This window comes from Notamacropus eugenii, chromosome 2, assembly GCF_028372415.1.
Source record: "Notamacropus eugenii isolate mMacEug1 chromosome 2, mMacEug1.pri_v2, whole genome shotgun sequence".
NCBI lineage: Eukaryota > Metazoa > Chordata > Mammalia > Diprotodontia > Macropodidae > Notamacropus > Notamacropus eugenii.
Window position 1 is genome coordinate 472,403,210 of NC_092873.1, and position 25,247 is coordinate 472,428,456.

Genomic DNA, 25,247 nt, shown 5'->3' on the forward strand with positions numbered 1-25,247 from the left:
TTTTTATATATTTGTGTTCCTTAAATACCAGACCTTTCTCCGTTTAAAGTTGTTTTTTTTTTTAATCTTCAGTTAACAGTTTTTCTTTTTACTTCAGCTGCATTGGTTTTGTTTCAATGAAAACTTTTCTCTAAGCATTAATAAGGGGGATCTACATGATTTCCAAGGTCCTTTCCAGCCCCAAATCCTGTGAGCCTGTGATTCAGTTGGAACATTGGTGGAACCATATGAAATACTTATTTTATTCACTGAAACAACCTTGGATAAATAGGAATCCTGGTTTTCTTAAGCATTTTAGATTCATTAATACTAGCTTAGTTATGGGGCGCACTTGAAAAGAGTATATCATTAGAACACATTAATATTAATTTGTATTAAATCAAGAAGTTCAAATTCCTTGCAAATTCTCAGTGTTAGAAGTAACTACAATTGACTTAGCTACTTTAATCAGTACAATAATTCAAGACAATTCTAAAGGACTTATGTAGAAAAATGCTATCTATATTCAGAGAGAGAACTGAAAAAACTGAGTGCAGATGAAAGCATACTCAAAATTTTCCCTTATTTTTCTTGCCTTTTTTGAGAAACATGACTAATATGGAAACATGTTTTGTGTGACTTCACCTGTATAATTGACTTATTGCTTACTTCTCGATGGGTGGGAAATTGGAGGGAGAGAATTGGGAATTCATAATTTTAAAAATGAATATTTTTGAATAAAGTATTTTGAAAGAACTACGGCAGTTAGTGTCTGTAGCACCATAAAATGTACATACTTAAGTTAGAGATCATGCAGGTTCTATGAGAGCTTCTCAATTGAGTCATTATCTCTGATCCAAAGTTTATTTAGATATCAGAAGACTTTTATGAGTACATGCATTGATCGAACTACGGCTATTTCCAGAGAGCTTTGATGCTTGAAACTGAAATGGAAAATTAGAGTTATGGGTATCATGACCTCATTTGGATGTTCTTGGCAAAGGTTCTGGAGTGGTTTGCCATTCCCTTCTCTGGTTCATTTTACAGGTGAGGTCCTGAGGCAAACAGTTAAGTGACTTGCCCAGCGTCACACAGCTAGTGAGTGTCTGAGGGCGAATTTGAAGTCAGGTCTTCCTAATACCAGGCCTGACACTGAGCTGCCTAGCTGCCCCCCACCTCTTGAATGATTGCTCCCCAAGTGTTAGTGCTTTCTTCCTCTTTAAATTACTCTGCGTTTATTGTCTACTCGTTGTTCTCTCACTTTCTCCTCCATCTCAAACTGCCAAAAGCCTGTTTCACTTTGAATGTTTCCAGTGCCTAGCATAGTCCCTTTGAACGTATATCTACTCTCTTAAGCAATATTATATATTGGTATGTTACTGCCTTGTTTCCCTAATTAATTAAAGCTAAAAATCCCCCCCTTACAGCAGATAAGACAATTAAAAATTAGGCTTCTAGTGACCTACTTCAAAATCCTAATTTTATCCTGAAAAAAAGTAATATATGTGTACTAATTGCCTGTTTCCAAACCAATTTGCCACAAAATAAGATCAACTGGTAAATCCCTCAGAGAGTACTCAGATATAAGTGCAAGCAATTGTGATTTACTTTTTAATTTTTATTAGCTATAGAGTATAACTTTTTCAGGGACAGCTACATGATGCAGTTTATACACTAGCATGTACACAGTCAGGTCTTTTTACTCACAATAGTCTTGCTGGTTCAATTAATATAAATCTTAAAGATTCTCAGTCTAGAGTTGTAAGGGACCTCAGAGGCAGTCAGGTGGTGAAGTGGACAGAGAGCTGAGCCTGGAGTCAGGAAGACCTGAGTTCAAATCCAGCCTCAGATACTTAATAGCTGGATGACTCTGGGTAAGCCTCTTAGCCCTGTTTGCCTCAGTTCCTTACCTGTAAAATAAGCTGGAGAAGGAAATGGCAAACCACTCCAGTATCTTTGTCAAGAAAACCCCAAATGGGGTTATAGAGAGTCTGAAACAGTTCAACAATCACATTGACTTTTAAATTTTCTACCAAAGCTCTCATCTGGAAATAGCCATAGTTCAGTCAATGCATGTGCTCATAAAATAGGTTTTCCTCAGTTCTGCAATGAGATAGCAGTTGCTTATTGTTATCTGATAAGCTGTAGAACATCAGAGTGAGTCGAGATACAGTCTGCTTCAATGATTTGCGTTCAAATATTGGAGAACTGTTAGGTTAATAACTGGGAAATAATTAGCTCTTCTGTCATTATGGGGCAAGTGTAATTGACCTGATTACAGACAGATGAACAATTTAGTTACTAACGTAATCTAAGGTCAGGTTGCTTGCAGTGAAACCCAGAAAGGCTTTGGAAGGCAGAAGAGGAGAGAGAACAGCACTCTGTCAAAAGGGAGCCTGTAACATTGTTTTTGCTGTCGTTTGTTGTTGGTCAGATTTGTTGGCATGTGAGAAGCTGGACTGCTCCCTACTGCCACCTGCTGCTAGGAAGAATAAGAAGAAATGGAGAAAATGGGCTCCTGATTTGCTAAGGAGTCGAGAAGCCAGAAGGGGAGGAGGGCCCTTCAAAGGGGCAGAGTTACAGAGACTTTTGCCAACTCTAGGCTAAAGGCTGTTACTTTTTCTTTAAAAGAGCATAGTGCTACTTCAGGTGAAGGCCTACAGCTGGAAGAGATGGAGTAAGTCCTGCAGAGAGTGGGAGTAGTCCATCAGATAAAGGAGTCTGACTGAGATGGTGTGCCCAGTGAGGGTCACATTAGCCTAGCAGTACAAGTATATATTTTGACCCTGAAGCAATGCTCAGTAGGGGACATTTGTTTTCTACCCAAGAAGAGGCCACTGAGGGCTGTTGTTCAAGAGTTAGAAGTTTCCCTGGCCACACATGTTCCTTGTGTGTGTACTTAATAACCTGGGACTTTAAGTATATGCTTACTCTCTCCACTAATACTGTTCATTGGTGGGAGAGTGTAATTCAGAGTTATTGGTGGAATTTTATATAATTATTGTGCCTTTGCTTTGCATTTTCAGTAAACTAATTGCTTAAGTTTAATTAAAATTCATAGTTTATTTATAAATGGGAAATATACCAATGGGACCTCATGAGCTATAGTGTTAGTCAGAGTAGTCACCTGCAAAGATTTTAATATTACCTCCAGGACCTTGAGAGTTAGAATAGTAACTCTTTGGCCATCTTCTCTCCCACCCCCTGCCAGGGAACTGCCCAGACCTGACAGACTGGGTGTAGCTGAGGTAAGCTAAGCAGCAGTTCCAAATCCTGGAAGAGAGAAGGCATAGGGAGAATTGGGAGCCAGTGCCATGCCCAAGTTATGTACAGAAGACTTTTTTTTTTAATTGGACCTGTGATTTCATTGGTATAAAGAGCTCCCTCCTGGTGAGGAGGTTTGGGAAATAGCCAGAAGTGGAAGATGGAGTGGTCTGCGTGAGGAACATAGAGAAGTCCATTTGAGATAGTGTTTGTGTAATGAGCCTGAAACAGATCATTGGTGCCTGGGTTGTGAAGGACTTCAAAGGCTTTTCTTTTTCTAGTTCGGTGTATTTTTATACCACTTTACACTACTTTTTATACCACTCAAGTTACCACTTTGGTGACTTAGCTGAATATGGGATTGAGCTTATCATGAGTCTTGTAATTTTAGTCTTTTAAAAATGGTAGCATTAAATGATCATTTTAGTGTTAATGAGATGGACTCATAGCAGTGAACAATTTGCATAATTGACAGCACAGTGGCCATTTCTCACTTCAGTCTGACCTTGTCTTACCTTCCCGTTCTTGAATTCTGAGCCTTCTTCATTCTGTATCTGGGACATAGGCTTCTTAATTCATTTCATTTTTGTAAATTTCCTGAAGCATATTTAATGATAACTGATGGTGGAAGGATGTTATCTCTTGTGAGATAGGTCTTCTGTAAAGAACATATTTGGTAGAAGTAATGGGAAAGAAGACAAAATTACGGAGGCATCATCACTTTCTTCCTTTAGGCAGGGGTTCCTAACCTGGTTTGTGCGTCATGGACCCTTTTGACAGTCTGGTGAAGCCTGTGAACCCCTTTTCAGAATCATGTTTAAATGCTAAAAGAAAAATATGTGAGACTACAAAGAAAACCAATCATTAAATCCAATTATAAAAAGTTTTTAAAGTTCATGGGCACTAGGGTCAGAATCAAGATTCAAAAGTAGCAAGAGAAATATAACTTAGTTTACCAACACAAGTCCTCCACAAAAATTTAGAAAACTTGCCAGATTGAGTCCTGACTGGGAAATCCAGTCAGGGAACTGGGAAAAGTGAGTCATTTCTAGTCCAAGTTAGCTTGGGAGACAGAGGGATCTGTGGACACTAGATAATGATATTTGGCTCACAGGCACAGAATATTCTAGCATTCAGGAGAAGGCTGAGAATAGGTCCCATACCCATATGAGGGGACCCTGACTTTGTGTACAGTATTGGAACAGGTGCTAACTTGAGGCCCTTTCCACTATCCAGTTTCAGATCATAGACCCAGGGTGAACTAAGGAGGGGGGACCTGTGGTACCTAGGCTATTAACTGAGCTAGTAAAAAGCTTACAGGTAAACTGTCTCTGTGGCTCCGACCCCAAGAAAAGAGCAGGGTAGGGATAGTGACAGAAATAATTCTCGATTTCTTTCTGATAGTAAACAGTTTTAAGTGCTTAATGACTCTACCATGTGTTGTGCTAAATGCTGAGGGAGAAGGGTTTACCTAGTTGGGGACATGGTAGAGAAAAGCCTGTGGAGAGTCAGGTTCAGTCTAAAGAAGAATGAGGAGATTGACCAGCGCATCCTCCTTAAAATGAAGTTCTCGGAGGAGCAACTGGCCAATAACAAGAAATTGGGCTACATCATTCTTACAGCTCTTCTCATTCTAAATCTACAATTCTAGGGTCTAGCTCATGACCTTCTCACGTCATATATATAGATATATTTATATATTGCTGATGATATTTTATTCCTTTCATGGTTTTTTTTAGTAATGTGTTTATTCATTTTTCAGTATGTCTCTTTAGTTGCCTTTTGAGTTACCCATAATCTAAATACTCTAGAGATTGTAGTATACTGATTTTCCTAGTAATATAGCATCAGCAGGAGAATATTTTTATTTTTAAAAAAAAGCCTTCACTTCAGGAAAAAGTTTGAGGTAATGAAAACACTGAACAGTTTGTCCAAGTATAATCCTACTAGTTCTTCTGTTCATTATCCATTTGCTGGGTGTGTGTGTATCTCTGTGTGTGTCTGTGTGGGCGTCTTAGACATGTTGTATACTAATGTATATAAAATTTGTTGGTACCTCAACAAATATGCCATTATTTGCCTGAAATAAATTTATTCAATCTGATTTTTCAGTTCTGGCTTATTGAAGAGATGAGTTAATGGGGGAGGGGGTGATGAAATTGTGTTGTCACATAATAGGAGTTCAATAAATGTTTGGATGAATGGACATTTTAAACCTTTTTCTTTTATGATTATTTGTCTTTTCAACTTGCCTAGAAACTTATCAAGAGTTTTCTTTTGTATCCTTCCGATGCTAGAATTTATGTATTGATTCTCTTACATGCTTTGTAGTACAAGGCTTGCATATTTAGTAAAAAGCTTGCAGATTTCTTTAAAATTAGGTAGGTAATTAGGCAACTCAAAGATTACTTCTGAATTCTCTCTGTACTTCTTACCATTGTATTTAAGTTTCTGTGGAAATAAATTGAAACCTAAAGGTTAAATTCCTAAATCTTAACAGTCTCCCCAAAGAAGCTTTTTTTCCAAATTTAGTAACTTGAACAGATGTATCTTGTCTTCCGTTTGGTAGTTAAGTAATGCAGTGAGTAGAGTACAGAGAATCAGGAAGACTTGTGTTCAAATGTCACATTAAATGCTGTTACCTTGGGCAAGTCATTCAATCTTTTTGTGCTTCCATTTTCTCATCTGTAAAATAAGAATAATAGCACTTAACCTCTGAGGGTTCTTGTGAGGAAAAAATGAGATAATATCTGTAAAGTAATTTGCAAGCCTTAAAGTTTTTTATTTATATATATATATATATATATATATACACACATATATGCTGCTATTATTAATACAAATACCATCTCTTCAGCTTTTTATATGTTTGTGACCTTAAACAAGTTGTAGACTCTGTCCTTAGTTTCCTCCTCTGTAAAATGAGAGGGTTGGACTAGATTCAACTCTAAGGTTTTTTGGAATTTTAAGTCAGTGGTAAAGATGACTATCATTGGTATAAAGTTCAGGATTTTTAAAAAATTCATGCCATTTATTTTTACATCTCATGAATTATGAGTCCATTCTTCTTTCCCCTACATAGCACACTAGGAAAAAAGAACAGTGAAGTCTGCAGAGCCAGAGCCCTTTTAGCTAACTACACAGCACAAGTGGAATTGCCGCCTAGATTTATCAACCCTTCACAGGCAAGGACTTTGTAGTTATTAGTCTGGTATGCTTTTGGATAATCTCAAGATAGGCATTCATCCCCAAATCTTTGTCCTTGAACCTTTTCCCTTGTTTCATTGTTCCTTTTAAACAGTGCTGTGGAAAGACCAGTGGATTGGGAGTAAGATGATCTCAATTCAAATCCCTTCTCTGCTTACTTACTCTTTGACTTTTAGCAAGCTGCTGAACATCTGTTTCTAAGCCTAATTTTTCTTCATCCGGATATTTTCTTCAGTTGGATTAGATAGATGACTTCTTTTCCACCTTTAAAGCATAGATACTGTCATTACATTAAATCATCCATCCTTCTCCCTCTCATCTCATAGTCTCCAGTATATCTGGTATGTTCTCTATCCCCATTCCCACCCCAAAGTACAAATGTTCTTTATAACCCACTAAATAAATTTAGAATAGCCTCCTAACAGTTTTTACTTTGGTTGTGTGTACTCCCTCCCACCTTCTGATTCCTCCTCATCCCATATTTTAGCCTGTGTACCTGTGTCTAGTCACTTTCTTGATTAGGATCCATCAGTAGCACCCAGCTGCTTACCAAATAAAAGTTCATATAGCGTGCAAGGTTGTGTACTGTCTGTTTCTTTTCATTTTTCCAGCCTTTTCTTAAGCTATTCCCCTCCATTATACTCCCAACCCTAGCTAAATTGGCTTAACCCAGCCACTTACTTCATCACCAATATGCCCTATCTTCTTTTGCCTTTCAGTTTCGGTTTATTCTGTTTTCCAGGTTTTGAATCCTCTTCCCTCGAATCTTTGTTGAAAAAATGTTGGGTGATTCGTTGGATGATTCTATTTAACCAGTTAATAATATTCAAATAAAGATTGAAATGAGGATTGAAACTTGACTAATTTTTTTTTAACAAAGTATATATTTAATTTGATACAGTAGTAATAATTGCAATGCTTACTTGTTTCATTTTCTGAGCTGTGTATTTTTAAACAGTTCATGAGTGTTTATGTTTTTTTTTTAATTACTACTACTCATTTTCTCTCCAATGATTGTGCCCCCTCATTGGAAGTTTTTGCCTGTTAAAAATCATCCCTCAAAGTAAATCAACACATTGCTATTGTTGTGTCTGAAAACTTATGTCTTATTTTGTTTGAGTGGGTGTGCACATATGCATACATGTACGCGCATACGTACACATACTGTGTCAGGTGATATACTAAGTATTTTACAGATATGTTACTTAATTCTCACAATAACCCTCCAAAGTAGGTGCTGTTCTCACACTCATTTTATAGTTGAGAAAACTGAGGCATGTAGAGATTAGGTGACTTGTCTAGGATCTCACAGATAGTGTTTGAGTCTGGATTTGAAATCAGATCTTTCTGACTCCAGACCCTCTAGCCACCTAGCCATCTCTCCCAGGAGGCTCTTCAGTGTCATAAGGCTTGATTGTCCTCTATAGACAAGTATCTAGAGAACCATGCAGAAGGAATCCTCAGTCTGTACCTCCTCCATCATAGTGGAGAATACTTTTAGTGAGCTTAAGTTTGATTTTTGTTAGCAGAGGATCATTGGGCTGGGTTATTTCTGTTACACCTTTCAAGGAATCCTGAATGATCTGGATACTGTAGATAGATTGTAGCCACCTTGTAAAAGAACCTATATTCTACCAAGTTGAATCCTTTGTCATAATTAACAAAAAATAAACACAATGAGATCTCTGCATCTTTTAGTCAGTTGTGAGATGGTAAAGATGTCCATTTTTACAAAAGCCTACTTCTTTTCCATTAACGCCCTTATCAGGAATGTACTGATTTCATGTAAAGATGTGTGAAGATTTTCCTCTCCAGGCCATAGCCCTCTCTTCTTTACCATGCCCTAGAAACCTTTTCTGGGCTTCCAGGTGACACAGTGGCTAGAGTACCAGACCTAGAGTCAGGAAGACTCATCTTCATTGATTTCAAATCTGGCAGCAGACACGTACTAGCTAGCTATGTGACTCTGGACAAATTACTTAACCCTGTTCGCCTCAGTTTCTTCATCAGTAAAATGAATTGGAGAAGGAAATGGCAAACCACTCCCGTATCTTTGCCAAGAAAACCCCAGATGGGGTCATGAAGAGTTGGGCAAGACTGAAAAAACTACTGAACAACAAAGAAACTGATTCACCCTGGGAGCTCACTCCATTCCTGGACTTATCATTTTCAAAGTGCAGTTGCAGCTCCTCTCTCTAACCGGTTGTTCCTCTCAGAACTTCCATTTTAAGGAAGAGGCCTAGGCCAACCATGCTTTCCTCCCCCCAACCCTCTTCAGCTTCCTTTTGTGTGTCATCTTGCACCATTACAGTGCAAACTTTTTGAAGGCAAGGATTGTTGCTTTTTTTCTTGCGTGTATTTGTAGTCCCTGTACTTAGCACAGTTCTTAGGACCTAATCAGACTTAACTAATGTCCATTGACTCCTATAGATAGGAGAGTTAGGCATATGTGTTGATAGTTGTTGATATTCTCTTAACCTTCCCCCCCCTTTTTTTTTTTGCTTCTCATAAAGTCAAGTATTTTAGATACTTTGTAAATTGATGCCTCAGTGCTCTCACAATTAAAGTACTCCAGCACAAATCTCTTTATAGAATTGATCTCATTTAGCTGGGGTTTTTTGTTTTGGTCTTTGTCCTCTATCTAGTACTTCTGAAAGTACCTCAGAGATTCATGTTAGTTACTGTCCAGATGGGTTGGGTCTATTGTTCTTAATGGTGAAAACAGCTTGTTGCAATAGTTGTTACAAGTTTTTTTTGTTTTTTTTCTAGTTTGTAACCCTCTTTCCATTCTCATTCCTAAATATCCTTAGAATATTGTTTGGAATAACTTGTCAGGCTTTCTGTAGACTTACTTTTTATCCTCCATTGCTTTTCTGTGCCTTGTTCTTCTTTTTAAATACATACTTTCTGTGTAAAATCTTTAAAAATTTCAGTATTATATAATCAAACTTGTCCATTTTATCTTCTGTAATCATCTCCATTTCTTGTTAAAAACTCCTTGTGCCAAGGTATTATCTTATTCCCTTCTCTAATTTGTGAAACATAACCTTTCATTTTTTAGGTCACATACCATTTGCTGCCGGGGGTATGTGTGTATGAGAGAGAGAGACAGAGATTTAAACTTGATTTAAACTTAATTTCTCTCACATTGCTTTGCAGTATTCTCAGCAGTTTTTGTCAAATTAAGAACTTCTTTCCCCAGTAGTTGATTTTAGATTGTTGAACAACATGCTGCTATATCCAATTACTTTTGGCCCTTGTTTACCTTACCTAGTTAGCTCTTCCACTGGTCAACTTTTCTGGTATTTTTAACTGGTAATATAGTTTTGGTGATCAGTAACTTCTTGGTAGTTTTGATACTTTCTAAATTTGATCTTACTTATTATTTCCCATGTGTTGTTAGATGGTGTCCATTTTCCAGTCTGTAGAGCAGGAAAAATGTAGAACTCTGAAAAAAAAATAAAGCTCCTTTTATTGTAGGTTTTATGATGCATCTTAAAATATTAAAAACCTTAACTATTTGAGTAGATAGTATAATAGAAAGATTAGATTTTGTTCTAGTCCAGACTTGACCATTAACTGTTTTACTCTGTGTACTGTTTTACTCTTGCATCTGTTTCCTTAAATGAGGGGGTTAAAAAGGATGATCTGTTAATGTTTCTTCTTTAATATTCTGTGATTTTATGAAGTAGAAAATATATCAACAGGTTTTGACGTATGTAAACATGGTGTAAAATACTTAGGCAAAATCTACATTTTAGGGGAGAATGGAATTTGTTAGAATTTTAAAATACAGAATTGAAAAATATTCTCAAACTACAACCTTTTTTCTTTTTCCAGGTTATATTTCACACTATGTGCTGACTGTATTTACAGAAGATATTTAAAAAACAAACAAACTTTTTTTTTTGAAAGATTTTGATTCCAGTGGAATCTGTGCTTTAGATTTTTGTGTTGTGAATCGTAATTACTTAAGCAATGCCTGTACAAGCTCCGCAATGGACGGATTTCCTCTCCTGCCCAATTTGCACTCAGACATTCGACGAAACCATCCGAAAGCCTATCAGCCTAGGCTGTGGCCACACTGTCTGCAAGATGTGCCTGAACAAGCTTCACCGCAAGGCGTGCCCCTTTGACCAGACCACTATTAACACCGACATAGAGCTCCTGCCTGTGAACTCGGCTTTGCTGCAGTTAGTGGGTGCTCAGGTAAGACGAGCTACTCACTTACTTAGTGTCATGGAGCCCATTATTTTCTCTTTGTGTTTGAAGGAAAAAACTAATGAAAGTATTTGAACGCAAAGTATGTACTTTGCATATGCTGTAATTTGAAAGATTAATATTTGATATTATAAGTTGAAGTATCCTAGTTTCTGGATCTTTGGGTAGTAGTAACTGCACATTTTAGAGTCATTTTTCAGGGATCAGTCTCATTCACCAAGTCAAACCTAAAGCAGTGGACACAGTTTCATGCACTTGATGCAGGAGAGTCAATTGAATGTAGAATAAAGTATCAGCAGCCACAACAACTGGGAGGTTATGGAAGAGAAAGGACCTCCAGGAATCTCCTGCTTACATTGAGCAGCTAGTATTAATGAGAGGTAATTGGGTCTCATAGTCAGCCTCAGACGCTTAGGAGCAGTATGACTTGAGCAAGCCACTTCGCTCCTCTCAGCTTCAGTTTCCTGATCTGAAAAATAGAGTTAGTAGTAGTTACCTTGGTGTGATAATATGACATGTAAGGCACTGCAGGTCTTAAAGTGCTGTGGAAATGCGAATTGCTGTTGTCATCATGATTTATGTATTAACTGAAATTCAGTGTCACCCAAAAGGCAATGGGAGAAGGGGTGTGAGTGGGTGTGAGTGAGCAATTTATATTGCACCACAGGTCCATGAACAATTACACATCAGAAGTGGGATAAAAGATATCAAAGAAATGTATGATCAGAAGAGGAAAAAAAAGATGGGCTGTGCTTGTACAAAAGGGATAACAGTAAGTCAGCATGTACATATTAAGTGTCTCCCACACACCAGTCACTGTGCTAGGTACTTGATAGATGCAAAAATAATTGAACTATTCCTGTTCTCAAGGAATCTGCAATTTAATTGGAGGGAAAAAATATATATATGAGCGTATGCTGAATACATGTTTAAAAGAATTAATAAACATAACATAAACACAGACAACTAGGTGGCAGGGTGGAGATAGTGCTGGATTTGGAATCAGAAAGAGCTGACTGTTTATCCTGCTTCAGCCACTTAACAAGCTTTGTGACCCTGGGCAAGTCGTTTAACCTTGTCTGCCTTAGTTTCTTCATCTGTAAAATGGAGATAATAAAAACATCTACCTCCCAGGTTGTTATGAGGATAAAGTGAGATAGATATAAAGTACTTTGTAAACCTTTAAGCACTATATAAATACTTTTATCTTTTTAAGTGTAAAAGATGAAATGCAAACCATCAAGAATGACATTAAAAATGGCCCATATCATTTATAACAAAATTCTAATTAAAATAACTGAGGTTTTTAATTCATACCCATTAAAACAATAGAAATGGTAAGAAAGGGATAGAACTGAACCTACAACTCTGCAGAGCCTACCTACCAAATGGGATCCATAATCACCATGAGAAGGATAGTCTACCTCCACAAGAAAAAACAAGTAGGCGGAGAATACCTGTTTTCCAAATGATTTGCAGCTGGATAAACAACCCCATAGAGCAGCAAAGGGCACAAAAGAAAGAGAGAGTTAATGTTGGATGGGCTGTGGGAGGACAGGCTCACAAGTGCACTCTTGGTAAAGCTCTTAGGCCCCACAGTGTAGAATTCATAGAAAAGAAAGAAAATCAAACACTGGACACCTTTTGACTCAGCAGTACCATGACTTGGAATGTACCCCCTAAGAATTCCAAAATACAATGAAAGTTCCTCTAAAAAATATCCACAGTATAATTCTGTATTATCAAAACAGCAGTTGGGAACAAAGTGGATGCCCACAGGGAACTTACAAAGGTAGATAAATTGTGCTATCAAGTAGCATAGTAGTGGCCCTCAAATGGCCAATCTGAAATTCAGGGAAGCATGGGGAGATTTGAATCAACTGACAGACTGAAACAGAAACAGGAGGAAAAAAACTAATTACTATAATATTATAAATGTAGCATTAGTAATAGGAATCCAATTGACTGGGCTCTTGTTACAGGTGATGGTTCTGTTTTGTTAGAGTCATTAAGGAATGACTATTAGAGGAAATTAAATATTTTTGGCAGTGAGCTAAATTCAGATTAAAATAATGCCCCAGGCAATGGATATGGAATATTTTATGTGCTCTTAGAATTGGTCATTTTGTAAGTTTGTTTTGCTTAATTCTTTCTCTTGGTACAAACTGAAGGTTTATGAGAGGAAAATATATAGGAAAATATGATTTTATAATATAGCCTTATAAAAAGAAATTAAGACAAAAATACATAAATAGGACTTTTTATTAAATAGCAATTAGGTTAGTAGACAGTTAATAAAATGTAAATTTAAAAAAAATTAAGTACCTGCTGTATTCCAGGCATTGTACTAGGCACTTTATAAATATTATCTGTCTAATTTGATTTTCACACCAACCCTTCGAGGTAGGTGCTATTATTGTTCTCATTTTATATTTAAGGAAACTCAGGCAAACAGATGAAAATGACTTGGTTCAGGGTTACATAACTAGTAAATGTCTTAGTTGGGATTTGAACTCAGATCTGACTCTAGGCCTAGTGCTCTATCCACTGCACCATCTAGTTGCCTCCGTGGGGATCAAGGAATAGGCCTGCTCTTTCTTCTAACTGTATGAGTCAGGGGCTTAAGTTGAAGATAGCTTTGGAGAGGGAACCAAGAGATAAGTTATCTTCCAGAAAAAAACATGCAAAAAAATTAATATAAAGACAAAAGACCCTGCCCTCAAGGACCTCACAATCTAATGCAAGAAAACAGTACATAAAAAGAAGGTGGAAAGGAGGTGGAATAGAAAGGGTACTGCAGTGTGGAAACATGATAAAGTTTTGATGCTGGGTGAGAAATTGCTCCGATGCCCCCCTTAAATTGAGGATCTGGAAGTACCTTTCTGATGTCTTACCATGGAGAGTACTGCAGAAGCATGAATTTCAGGCTTAATTTGATTGTGCAGGAAAATAAATTTCTGGAGATGGGGTGAAGTCTAGGTGAATAATGATGAGGTATATTCACTGGGTCTCCTCCTTAAATTGAGGATCTAAGAGGAGCTCTCCAGTTTTCGACTTCTGTCCTCTCCAAACAGTAGGAGCCAGTAGGAGTTATCATGGAATAATGGATTTTTCTAGTTGGAAGATATTTCTTTGGCCCTTTAGTTCAGCCTGTACCGCAAAAGGAACTCATGCTATGACATAGATGACATGTGGTCAACTAGCTTTTTTTTTTTTCTTTTGAGGTCTTGTAACAAGAGAGAACCTACAACCTTCCATGGTAGCCCACTCTATTTTTGGAGAGTCCTAATTGTTAGAAAGTTTCTACTGACAGCACCTTCCTGTTCCTCCTAGTTCTGTTCTCTGGGCCAAACAAATCTAAAACTGTTAAGGATCTTCTGTGACTCATTTATTTCTCAGTTTGATTTCACCGAACCTCACATAGTCTCTGTCCTTTGCTGTAGTTTGTTCAATATTTTTTGTCAGTAATTAGGATGAAAAAAGAGATAGAATGATTACCCAGTTTGATTAAAGCTAGCAGGAATAGTTTCTATGTAGAATAATGAAATTCTAATTGCAAAAGATGCTAATGAGTTGGAGTGATGGACAAAATCTAAAGATAGGAAAGTCCTTTGCTTCGTTTAAAAAATAATTGCACAAGTGCTCTATGAGAGAGACATCACTAGACAGCTCAAATGAAAAGAATATATTGTTTTATTGCTTGGCAAACATGAGTTGTCATTTTGATGAGATTACTAGGACATTGAATGCAAATTTAGCTTCATAAGTAGTAATAGAGTGCCTAATCCAAGAAACTAATAATAGTTTAAATGTACCCTACTTGGTTAGACTTAATCTGGATAATTGTGATCACCTCTAGATACCATGTTTTGGGAGGGACATTAATAAATCTCATTTCCCATGGACAGTGTTGAAATGTTAGGAGACTTGAAATGTCCTTAAAGGAGCAATGAAAAGAACTGGGAATATTCAGCCTGTAAAAGAGATTTAAGTGTTTAAAAGATGGTCATACTTATCTAGGGCACAAAGGGTAGTATTAGGTTGATGTAATGACTTTTGTTTAATGGAGGGAGTGTTGAAGGAAGTTCTTCCTTACAGTTAGAGCCAAACCCAAATGAAATTGAGAGGGAATGAGTGCCTTCTTACTAGAAAATTGTAAGTGGAAGATTAGTGATAGCTTGTTGAAGGTATTGTTGAGATTTCTTTTTCATGTATGGATCTGTGATTCTCAACTTTTTAATTTAAAATTTTTTTAAAGAGTTCATTTGTTTTAAAATTTTGAATTCCAAATTCTATCCCTTCTTCTCCTTGAAATGGTAAGAAATCTGATACAGGTTATGCGTGTACAACCATGGAAAATATGTTTCCGTATTAGTCATTTTGTGGAAAAAGACTTGAACCAAACCAAAAAGAGAGAAAGTGAAAAATAGTGTGCTTCGGTCTGTATTCAAGACTGTCAGTTCTTTGTCTGGAGGTGGATGAAATTTGTATCATAAGTAACTCTTGGATTGTTCTATTGCTGAGAATAGCTAACTCATTGTAGTTCATTGCGCAGTTACTATTGCTGTTACTGTGTACAATATTCTTCTGCTTCTTCTCTCTTCACTCTGCATCAGTCAGTTCATATAAATCTTCCCAGGTTTTTCTGAAATCTTGCTTGTCATTTTTTATAATTTAGTAATAATCCATTACAAAGCATCCTCTCAGTTTCCAATTCTTTGCCTTCGCAAAAAGAGTTGCTATAAATATTTTTGTACAAATATGTCCTTCTCCCCTTTTCAAAAAAAATCTCTTTGGAATGCCTAGTAGTGGCATTCTTGGATCAAAAGGTATGTACAGTTTGATAGCTCTTTGGGCACAGTTCCAAATTTCTCTCCAGAATGGTTGAATGTGTTCACAACTCCACCAACAGTTTATTAGTGTTTTTCCAGTTTTCCCACATCCCCTCCAGCAATCTTCTTTTTCTATCATATTAGGCAGTCTTCTCTGTGAGATGGTATTTCAGTTGTTAAAATTTGCATTTTTCTAATTGATAGTAATTTAAGAGCATTTTTGTCATATATAGCTTTGATTTCTTTGCCTGAAAACTGTCTCTTCATATCCTTTGACCATTTATCAGTTGGGGAATGACTTGTACTCTTGTAAATTTGACGCAGTTCTCTATGTATTTGAGAAATTAGGCCCTTATCATAGGTACTTAATGTAAAAAAAATTTCGCCAGTTTTATGTTTTCCTTCTAATTTTAGTTGCATTAGTTTTGTTTGTATGAAACCTGTTAAATTTAATATGATGAAAATTATCCGTTTTACATTTCGTAATATTCTCTGTCTCTTGTTCGGTCCTAAATTCTTCCCTTATCCATAGATCTGACAGGTAAACTATTCCATGCAGTTTGCTTATGGTATCACTCTTTGTCTAAATCATATATCCATTTTGACCTTATCTTGATGCACAGTGTGAGATGTTGGTCTCTACTTAGTTTCTGTGAAACTGTTTATCGTTTTTCCCAGCAGTTTTTGTGAGTGAGGTTTTGTCCCAAAAGCTTGAATCTTTGGATTTATCAGACACTAAATTATTACAGTTGTTTACTTTAATTTAAAATCTTAACCATAATTCATTGAATATGTTGAACTGGTTCTCTTATGTTCTTGAGGTAATAATATGTACTTTTGGGGGGGGGAGGGTTCTTTTTTGTTTAATACTAGTGTTTGTCCTTCATGGAGGTTCTGTTATTCTGAGACTAATTCTTCAAGTGCAATCTTTCTAATGAAACAGCACAAGTCATAAAAATCTTTTCACTTTTTTATGATTCTTTCCTTTTTATTTCTCTTTCTATAGTAACTCTCCCTCCTTTCCAACTTGTACATCCACTAGGATAGCAATTATTGCGTTTGCCCTTGTATCACAGTTACTTGACAGAGTGCATTGTAAATAAGTTAATAGCTTTAAAAAAATTTGTTTCTTTGACTTATACTTTTCATTACCTTCTCCAGATAAGGCCTCTACTTTTCTCTGCCTGTCTTCTGGTTTGCCATGTTCTTTCTTTATGAAATACCCTTTCCTTTAAATTAGCTTTTTTAGTTTGTAACAAGCATTCAAGGTCTAGATCAAATATTATCTCCTTTATGAAATTTTCTTTGATGTCCTCAGCCCTTTTTCTCCAAGTTTTGAACTCTTAGACCATTTTGAGTCTCTATTATTGCCTGTTGACTTGAAATGAAAAAAAGTTTGGTCATTGTGTGTAACAGACAAGAAAGATGTAAAGAGTCCACGATAATCCTAACATTATTAATGTAGAAGGCCATATGAACAGTAATGCAGTAAAAAGGAATCGTAAAATAAAATCTTAAGGAAAAATAGTGCTATTGCTAAAATATAGAGCTGTTATGTAAAAGTGTTGTTATTTGTCACGTTAGAATTTCTATGTGGATTTAATGGTTGGACATTGAAGGGCTTTTTAGACAGTCTTATTCCATATATGAATGGAATTTCAGATTTTTTTTGGCAGCGTCTTAGATTTTAAACCTCTCTGAACTTTCTTCCTCACCTTTTCATATTTAGAGAGATGAATAAAAAGGCATCTTTTAGCCATTTAATACACATTGAATAGTGTGCAAAGTACTGGGGATAGAAATGCAAAGTAAGACAATCTAATAGGGGAGATAGAGGTGGTGGCCAGGGAAGGGTGCTTTTCTTTAGCAAGTCTCAGGGTTGGTGAATGTAACAATGGGGTGGTTGATTGATAAATTCATTTCCAAGCTACTAGTAGTATATCCTCACTTTTAAGACAACTGGTGATGTGCATCTGAAAGAGTAAGCTGATAGGTGTTGGTGGCATGGGAATATATTAGGTAACCTGTCTTGTTTGATGCACAGGTCCCTGAGCAGCAGCCCATTACTTTGTGTAGTGGGGTAGAAGATACAAAACATTATGAGGAAGCGAAGAAATGTGTAGAGGAATTAGCATTGTATTTGAAACCACTCAGCAGCGCGAGAGGTAAGTCTTCCAGTTAGATTCCTCTTATGAGGACTCTTAAGAAAGAATGGTAACTATCTTCATTTAACTATCTTCATTTTCCAAATGATCTTAATAGAAGTCTTAAAGATAATGTTGTACTATTGACCTACTTATTTTTATAAACCCAAACCCATTGCACAGCACAATTTTTAGAAAATACTAGAAACATTGAATTGTAACATAAACTGGAGACTTTTTTTTTTTTATTCTGATCATCAATTAGTGTGTTGGTTAACCCTCTAGCTTTGTATGAGGCAGTCCATTACACTTTTAGATGAGGCCCATTATTTGGAAGTCTTTCTTGCAATCACACTGAAAGCCACTTCTCTGTAGCTTCCCTCCGTTCTTTTTTTTATTTGGCATTTTATTTTATTTATTTTATTTTTTATTTGAGGCTAAGCAGAACAATTCAGGTTCTTCTTGGATGTTACAGCCCTTTCAACTCTGCTTCTTAGATAGCTAGGTGACACCATATAATACGTAGAATTCTGGGCCTGAAGTTTATGAGCAGACCGTTATGAGCTGTGTGGCACTGGGCACTTAATCACTATTTGTCTCAGCTTCCTGAACTATAAAACAGTTAGGCTAGCACCTAACTCAGTGTTGTTGTGAAGATTAAATGAGATTATATTTGTAAAGGCCCTAGCACAAGTAAGTGGTTAGTAAATGCTTCTTTCTTTTCCTTGAAGACAGCCTTTATGTCACCTTCTTTTCTATTCTGAGCTAAGCATCCCATTTCAGTCCTCTGATCTGATCTTCATATGTTTGCTGGTTTTTCTCCTTTTGTACTTTCCAGTTACTAATTCCTTCTTGAATGTATCCCCCAGAAATGAACATGGTATTGACCAGGCCAGAATAAAATAAGATTTAATGCCCTTACCCTGAACACTTTGAATCTCTTATTTTCCTTCATATTATCTTCTATATAACATTTAGGTTTTTTGTTTTATTTTGTTTCAGCTTGTGTAGTACCCTAATTGAAATCCTAGGTTTTTTCAGATTATCTACTGTGTAGCGATGCCTCTCTCAACTTAGAAAGTTAATTATTTTAAACCCAACTGTAAGATCCTAGGGTTATTATTCCCTTTAAATTTCATGTTACTGAATTTGGCTCAGTGATCTAGCCTATAGAAATTGTTGGGTGTGTTGTTTTTTTTTTTGCATTTCAGTCACCTAATGTGTGAACTAGCTATTCTTAACTTTGTGTCATTTCTAGATTTATTAAGTTTGTGATCTATGCTGTTAACCAAAGAAATCGATCCAAATTGATATATCAAGCAAGTAAGGACTATTGCTGTAAGGGATTTTGAAACCCAGGGAGATTAAATGGTTCTCCCAAGAGGCAGGAGTCGCTCTGTGGTCATCTGACTTTACAGTTACTGTTCCATGCTGTAGTCACTCCCTGTCCAAAAAAGAAAGGAAATGAGGTTTGGTCTGGTTTGACATGTTTTCTAAGTGGGTTTACCAGATTCACTTTTATAGGTGTCCAAATAATGGTCCCTTTTATAATGTTTTCTTAAAGGTTGTCAGGATTCAACATCAACCCCACTAACCTGTTGGGTTTGTTTTTGTTTTTTTAGTAGGCTTCATTGTCATCCTTTTTCTTGAAAATCAGAATGATGTTCTTTTCTAATTCTACAGAAATCCCTAGCTGTGGTTCACTAGTCAGATTCTTTTGGTTTTTCAAGTTTTGGGAATATGGTTCGTTTAGTCCCGTAGATGTACATTCATCAAGGGCAATGATTTCTACATGGATGTAATGTTTGGACACTGAAGTACTTTTTAGACAGTCTTATTCCATATGTGAATGGATTTCAGAATTTCTGTAGACAATGTCTTAAGACATTAAACCTCTCTGGGCTTTCTTCCTTAACTTTTCATGTTTAGAGAGAGGAATAAAAAGGCATCTTTTAGCCATTTAATACACATTGAACACTGTGCAAAGTGTTCAGTCATATTAATTTTCTGTCTTCCCTGTTAGCCATTTTTGTTCTCATTCTTCTTGTCAATATGTCATTCTCCTTTGTGAAGAAAGCAGAATAAAATGTAACCAAAGATTATATCTCTAGGAATGTGCCAGCCCTCATGGAACACGCTTATGTCTGTGATCCCCAAACACCTGGCTCAGCAGCTGACAGAGTAGTCACTTAATAAATATTTGTGGAATTGATTGATCCTGTTTTTTTCTATAGCTTGAAAAGAACAGCTACTCTTGTCCTTAGCATTCCCTGTCAGCCTTGTCGTTCTGAGCTTCAGCAGCACTGCTGGTGTTAGAATCATCATCATCATCACAGGCCTGTTCCTCACTGTTACAGTCATCCTTTATATTTGATCTTCTATTTTCTATACATTTTTTATTTATGATTTTTTGATGAGTTCCTATACAATCTCTTCTCCACCTTTTTCCTCTCCCATTTATCAAATATTTATTAAATACCGACTGTGTGCCAGAGAATGCGTAAGGTGCTGAGCATACAAAGAGAAAGCAAAAATGGTCCCTACAGTCTTTTGGCTAATTCTTTTATTTTTATTTTTGTCACATATTAGTTGCCTAGAGCCTTGAGAAGTCAAGTGGTAAGTCCAAGGTCACATAGGTTATGTGTCAGAGGTAGGCATTCAGCCCAGGTTTAACTGGTTCTGAGGCTGGCCCTCTATCCAGTGCTACATTGTTACTTCTGCAGTGAGAATAAACCATAAAAGCCAAGGTGTTTGCAATTTTTGAAAAAAGAAAAACATACTTAAAATAATAGCAATAACAATCTTTTATCCCCTCTGTGTGGGCATACTATTATATCTTGCTGTTATTTTGTATGTAGTGGCAATCAATGCACATGTACTGATTCTGCTCTTGTTCTGTATCACTCGTAAGTCTTTCCAGGCTTTTTTTTGTTGTTGTTGTTAATCAGATTTATTATCTTTAAAAGGTTTAATTGTTTATTACTTTTCACTGTTTCACAATTTATTTAGCCACTCTCTAATCCATGGATTTTAGGGTTATTCTAGTATTTTATTGTTGCAAAATGATTGGGGAATGGCTAAATTGAGCCACAAGAAAAGATGAATATGAGGAATTAAAGAAACATGAAAAGAGTGATAAGAACTCACAGTATAATCATAATCTTCCATATCTGCAAGGGTAGAGAGGAATATGTTCTTATCTCTTCCTCAGGACTAAGCTTGGTAATAATAATACACAGAGTTGAGAGTCACATTTTTTGTTGTTTTTTTCCATTGACAATACTGTAGTCATGTATATTTTTTCCCTGCATCACATTCTTTCAGTTGATGTAAGTTCATATTTCTTTAAATTCTTCCTATTTTTCTTTATGACTTAATGATACTCCCTTGTTACTGTGCCACAACATTGTATTCATATACCATAATTTTTGTAGCCATCACCTAATCAGTGGGCATCTACTGTGTTTTAACACTGTGTATAGTAGCCACAGAAATATTTTGCAAAAACACCTAGAATATTTTTATATAATTATCACTCTTGCCATAACATCCTTAGTATACAAGTGGGTTTTTTAATGTAATTTTTTTTCCTGAACTTATCCACCAATAAAATGGGTATTTTCACATACATAACGTGAAATTGTGAGTTTTTATTATGTACACAATATTATATGTACACCATGTGCATAGTAAATAAACACTTAAGTTTCAAATCTAATGTACTTGTATGAATTATTCTGGCCTTCCTTCTGTTCTCTTGTGCATTTTTAAAAAGATGCTCCAGGGATCCTCTTTTCTGCCTCTTCTTCCTTCTATTTATTTCTTATTTTGCGTCTTGAGTCCATCATCTTTCTTTCAGTGGTTTATTATCAGTCCTGTGGTCCTGGTACTTTTCCACTATGAAAATGAACCACTATAAATATTTTTGGTACATGTAGTTTGTTTTCCTTTTTGATCTCTTTGTGGTAAAGGCCTAATGGTGGTATCAGTGAGACACAAGGTATACAGTATAGTGCTTTTGACACATAGTCTTAGAATATAATTCCTGTGTTATCCCTTAATCTAAGTTAGGAGAAATTTTGTGATTGCTAGATTACTTTCCAATTTATGGTTTAGATTAATTTTTATATTGTCTTTTAAAGGAGTAGGTCTGAACAGCACCACTCAGAGTGTTCTGAGCCGCCCAATGCAGAGGAAATTGGTGACATTAGTCCACTGCCAGCTAGTGGAAGAAGAAGGTCGAATACGTGCCATGAGGGCAGCTCGATCTTTAGGTGAACGGACTGTCACGGAACTAATCCTCCAGCACCAGAATCCTCAACAACTTTCTTCAAATCTTTGGGCAGCAGTCAGGGCCAGGGGCTGCCAGTTCCTTGGACCAGGTAAATGAGCTTGAAACCATTCATCTTTACTAGTTGTTCTTCTAATCTTGTCTAGAAGTGCCAGAGATAGATGAATTTTCAGAGGCTCTTGTTTAATATTTTACAGAGGGAGTTACTCCACCTATTTGAATTTTGCAAAAAACTGAAGTTTAATCCTATTAAATACACTAAAACTTTTCTCAAATTTTTTACTGTTTGGATTTTATTTACTATTTATTAGGTACTTCTTTGCTTTCTTAAAATTTACCAAGTACTGCCATAATTTAATCTCTCTTCAGTTACTCTGTGACATTTACCTGTGTTGTAATATTGATGGTACTAAGGTGTATTTAAAGCTGTTTGTCTTTGTAAGCAGACTCCACATTGCTGTGGAAATATAGTTCTTTTGATATCACTCAATGACATCATCTGTCACTTCTCACTACTCTTGCTCTGCTACTCCCTTTTCAAAATATCCATTTGTCTTGGTATTGTCCCCAGTGGCTTTTCCTCTTCTTAGAAACAAGGTGCTTTAGGTTTTTTTGAGAGATGTTTACTGCTCGGAACAGCAGCAGCAACAGCTTTTTTCCAGGTTACTTACTAGTTATACCTAATTGTTCAAAACATATGTGGAGTGTCATTTAAAAGCTGTAATTAAAGGTGCTGGTAGAAATATTAACAGTCTCAGATACGTAGATGATACCACTCTGATGGCAGAAAGTGAAGAAGAATTAAGCCTCTTGCTGATGATGAAAGAAAAGAATTAAAAGACTGGCTTGAAGCTTAACATTTTTTAAAAAAGCTACGGTCATGGCATCGTGTCCCATCACTTCATGGCAATTAGAGGGAGCAGAAATGGAACTAGTGTCAGATTTTATATTCTTGGGTTCAGAGATCACTGCCCGTAGCAATTGCAGCAATGAAATTAAGAGACATTCCTTGGAAGGAAAACTATGCCAAATCTGGACAGCATAGTAAAAAGCCAGAGGCCTCATCTTTCCCACAAAGTCCCCTGTAGTCAAAGCTGTGGTTTTTCTAGTAGTAATGTACATCTGTGAGAGTTAGATTATAAGGAAAACTGAGCACTACAGAATCCATGCTTTCAAATCGTATTGCTGGAGAAGACAATTGAGAGTTCCTTGGATAGCAAGGAGATCAGATCAATCAATACTTAAATGAATTAACTCTTGACTATTCATTGGAGGGATAAATACTGAAGCTGAAGCTTAAATACTTGACCATATTATGAGAAGATAGGACTCACCAGAAAAGACTGATACTGGGAAAGATTGAAGGCAAATGGGGAAGGAGACGGCAGAGGATGAGATGGGTAGATAATGTCATTAGTGTCATGAGAGCAGTGAATGCGAGTTTGGACAGACTTTGAGAGATAGTGGAAGGACAGATGGGCCTGACTTGCAGTGGTCCATGGGATCATGAAGAGTCAGACACAATTGAATAACTGAACAATAACAATTTTAATAGCATGTTTTAGGTGTGAATGAATTTTATTTTAAATTTTCTCAATAATGCATTGGGAAAGATGAAGTCTTTAATATAACCCAAGGACTCCATGGATAGCACCACTACTGTCACCACCACCCTACATAACTCCAAGGTAGAGAATTACTATACTAGTAGTCTTTGTTAGTGAAATTTTGGTATAAAACTGACTACACAGAAGAGAGAAGTCTTTGGGCTTTGTTTGTTTAGCTACCCATACAGCTCTTGTTTCCTTGTCACCAAGAACACATTTGATTGATAAGTAATTAAGAGTAAGAGGACAATTTCTTTTCCTGTCAAAAATTCTTTTTGTGTAATTACTGGACCATGAAGGCAAAAATTTAGCAATTTGTTTCCTCTATTTTAAGCAATCTCTGGGTTGCAAATTCATCAGATTGGTTGGAGAAGTCATTTTAATTTAATTTTCTGCAGCATAAATTCCAAAAAACATGACTGTTATTATGATACAGTAATGAGAATAAATGAACTTAGCCCTGAGAAGAAGTTGCCTATGCAAGAAAGTGGAACCAGGTGATTGCCACTAAACCTAGTTCAGAAAAGTAGAAAAGAAAGTTGCAAGTACAACATGAAATTCAACATGGCTGCATAGGGTGGAATTGGATTAGGCACGTAATAATTTGGGTTTTTTCCTTTGATCATAGTTCTGCCATTGTTTTTCTCTTCTTAATTTTAGTTAGAATCCCAGGTAAGATTCTGCAAGGTGATGATTATGTGAATACATCTGCCATACCTCACTGTTATTTCTGGCCTTTGTGTACTTTTTTGTTTCCTAGGGTTTATGCATAGATAGAGGAATTGAACTTTTCTGGTAAGGAGTTTTATTAGTTAGTGTCTACTGTCCTGTTCTGATCTTAAGATCTTACGAAATCCTATTTTGTGAAGGACTTTGTCCAAACTGGGAGGGAATGTGATGCCTGTACTCAGTGTCAAATCAGAGACCCTACAAGAATTTTCCTATGACAACACAGAATAAAATTTGATTTTTACCTATCTTCCCAGCAATGCAGGAGGAAGCCCTGAAGCTGGTCCTGCTGGCCTTGGAAGATGGATCTGCTTTGTCTCGGAAAGTCTTGGTTCTATTTGTGGTGCAAAGATTGGAGCCACGATTTCCTCAGGCCTCAAAAACCAGCATTGGACATGTTGTTCAACTATTGTACAGAGCCTCCTGTTTCAAGGTACAAAACTGCTATAAATTGGGTGCCAAGTTTTAAGAAACATGTTCTCTTCCTGCCCACAGAAATGTTAAATCAAAACTACCTGAATGATCTTTGAAAGTCTACTTACTGTTTGTGTGATTGTAAGACAGTATTTCAAATATTGCTCAAAATTGACCAAACTGGGCTTTAGAAACTTTTTGCTACATAAAAATTTCTATCTTGGAGATATTTGTTAAAATAGGATTTATCCTGGTAAAAGGAAAGACTTTTTTTTTTTATATCATCCATCAGTTCTACTAAAAAGTAGCTTTATCTGTATTTAAAAGTATTCCTTGCATGTGAAAATTGCGAAAGAGAAGATTTATTTAATATAGGTGGTGCTAGAATTTGGGATTTGTCTTTTTGAGTTCTCAAAGCTTTGGCAAAAATTCTGTTGATAAAGAAGATGTTACAGTTTTAAGATTTGATATGAATTGATCTAATCAAGTTTTTAATAAGTTAAGAAATGAAAATGTCAATGTGAAAATTTTCTTTTAAAACAAGATCAAATGATGTAGC

General features: G+C 36.3%; 1 protein-coding gene across 4 annotated transcripts in view; it reads left to right on the forward strand.

The window, feature by feature from the left end:
* Window positions 1-25,247, forward strand: part of RC3H1 (ring finger and CCCH-type domains 1) — an 83,517-nt gene that overhangs the window by 18,864 nt on the left and 39,406 nt on the right. For all 4 annotated transcript variants that reach the window (XM_072648576.1, XM_072648575.1, XM_072648578.1 and 1 more), the window contains exons 2-5: window positions 10,291-10,659; window positions 17,548-17,668; window positions 21,790-22,029; window positions 24,532-24,707. In XM_072648576.1, the coding sequence (XP_072504677.1) occupies window positions 10,429-10,659; window positions 17,548-17,668; window positions 21,790-22,029; window positions 24,532-24,707 (768 nt within the window). In that variant the 5' untranslated portion in view covers window positions 10,291-10,428. The remainder of the gene's footprint in view (window positions 1-10,290; window positions 10,660-17,547; window positions 17,669-21,789; window positions 22,030-24,531; window positions 24,708-25,247) is intronic.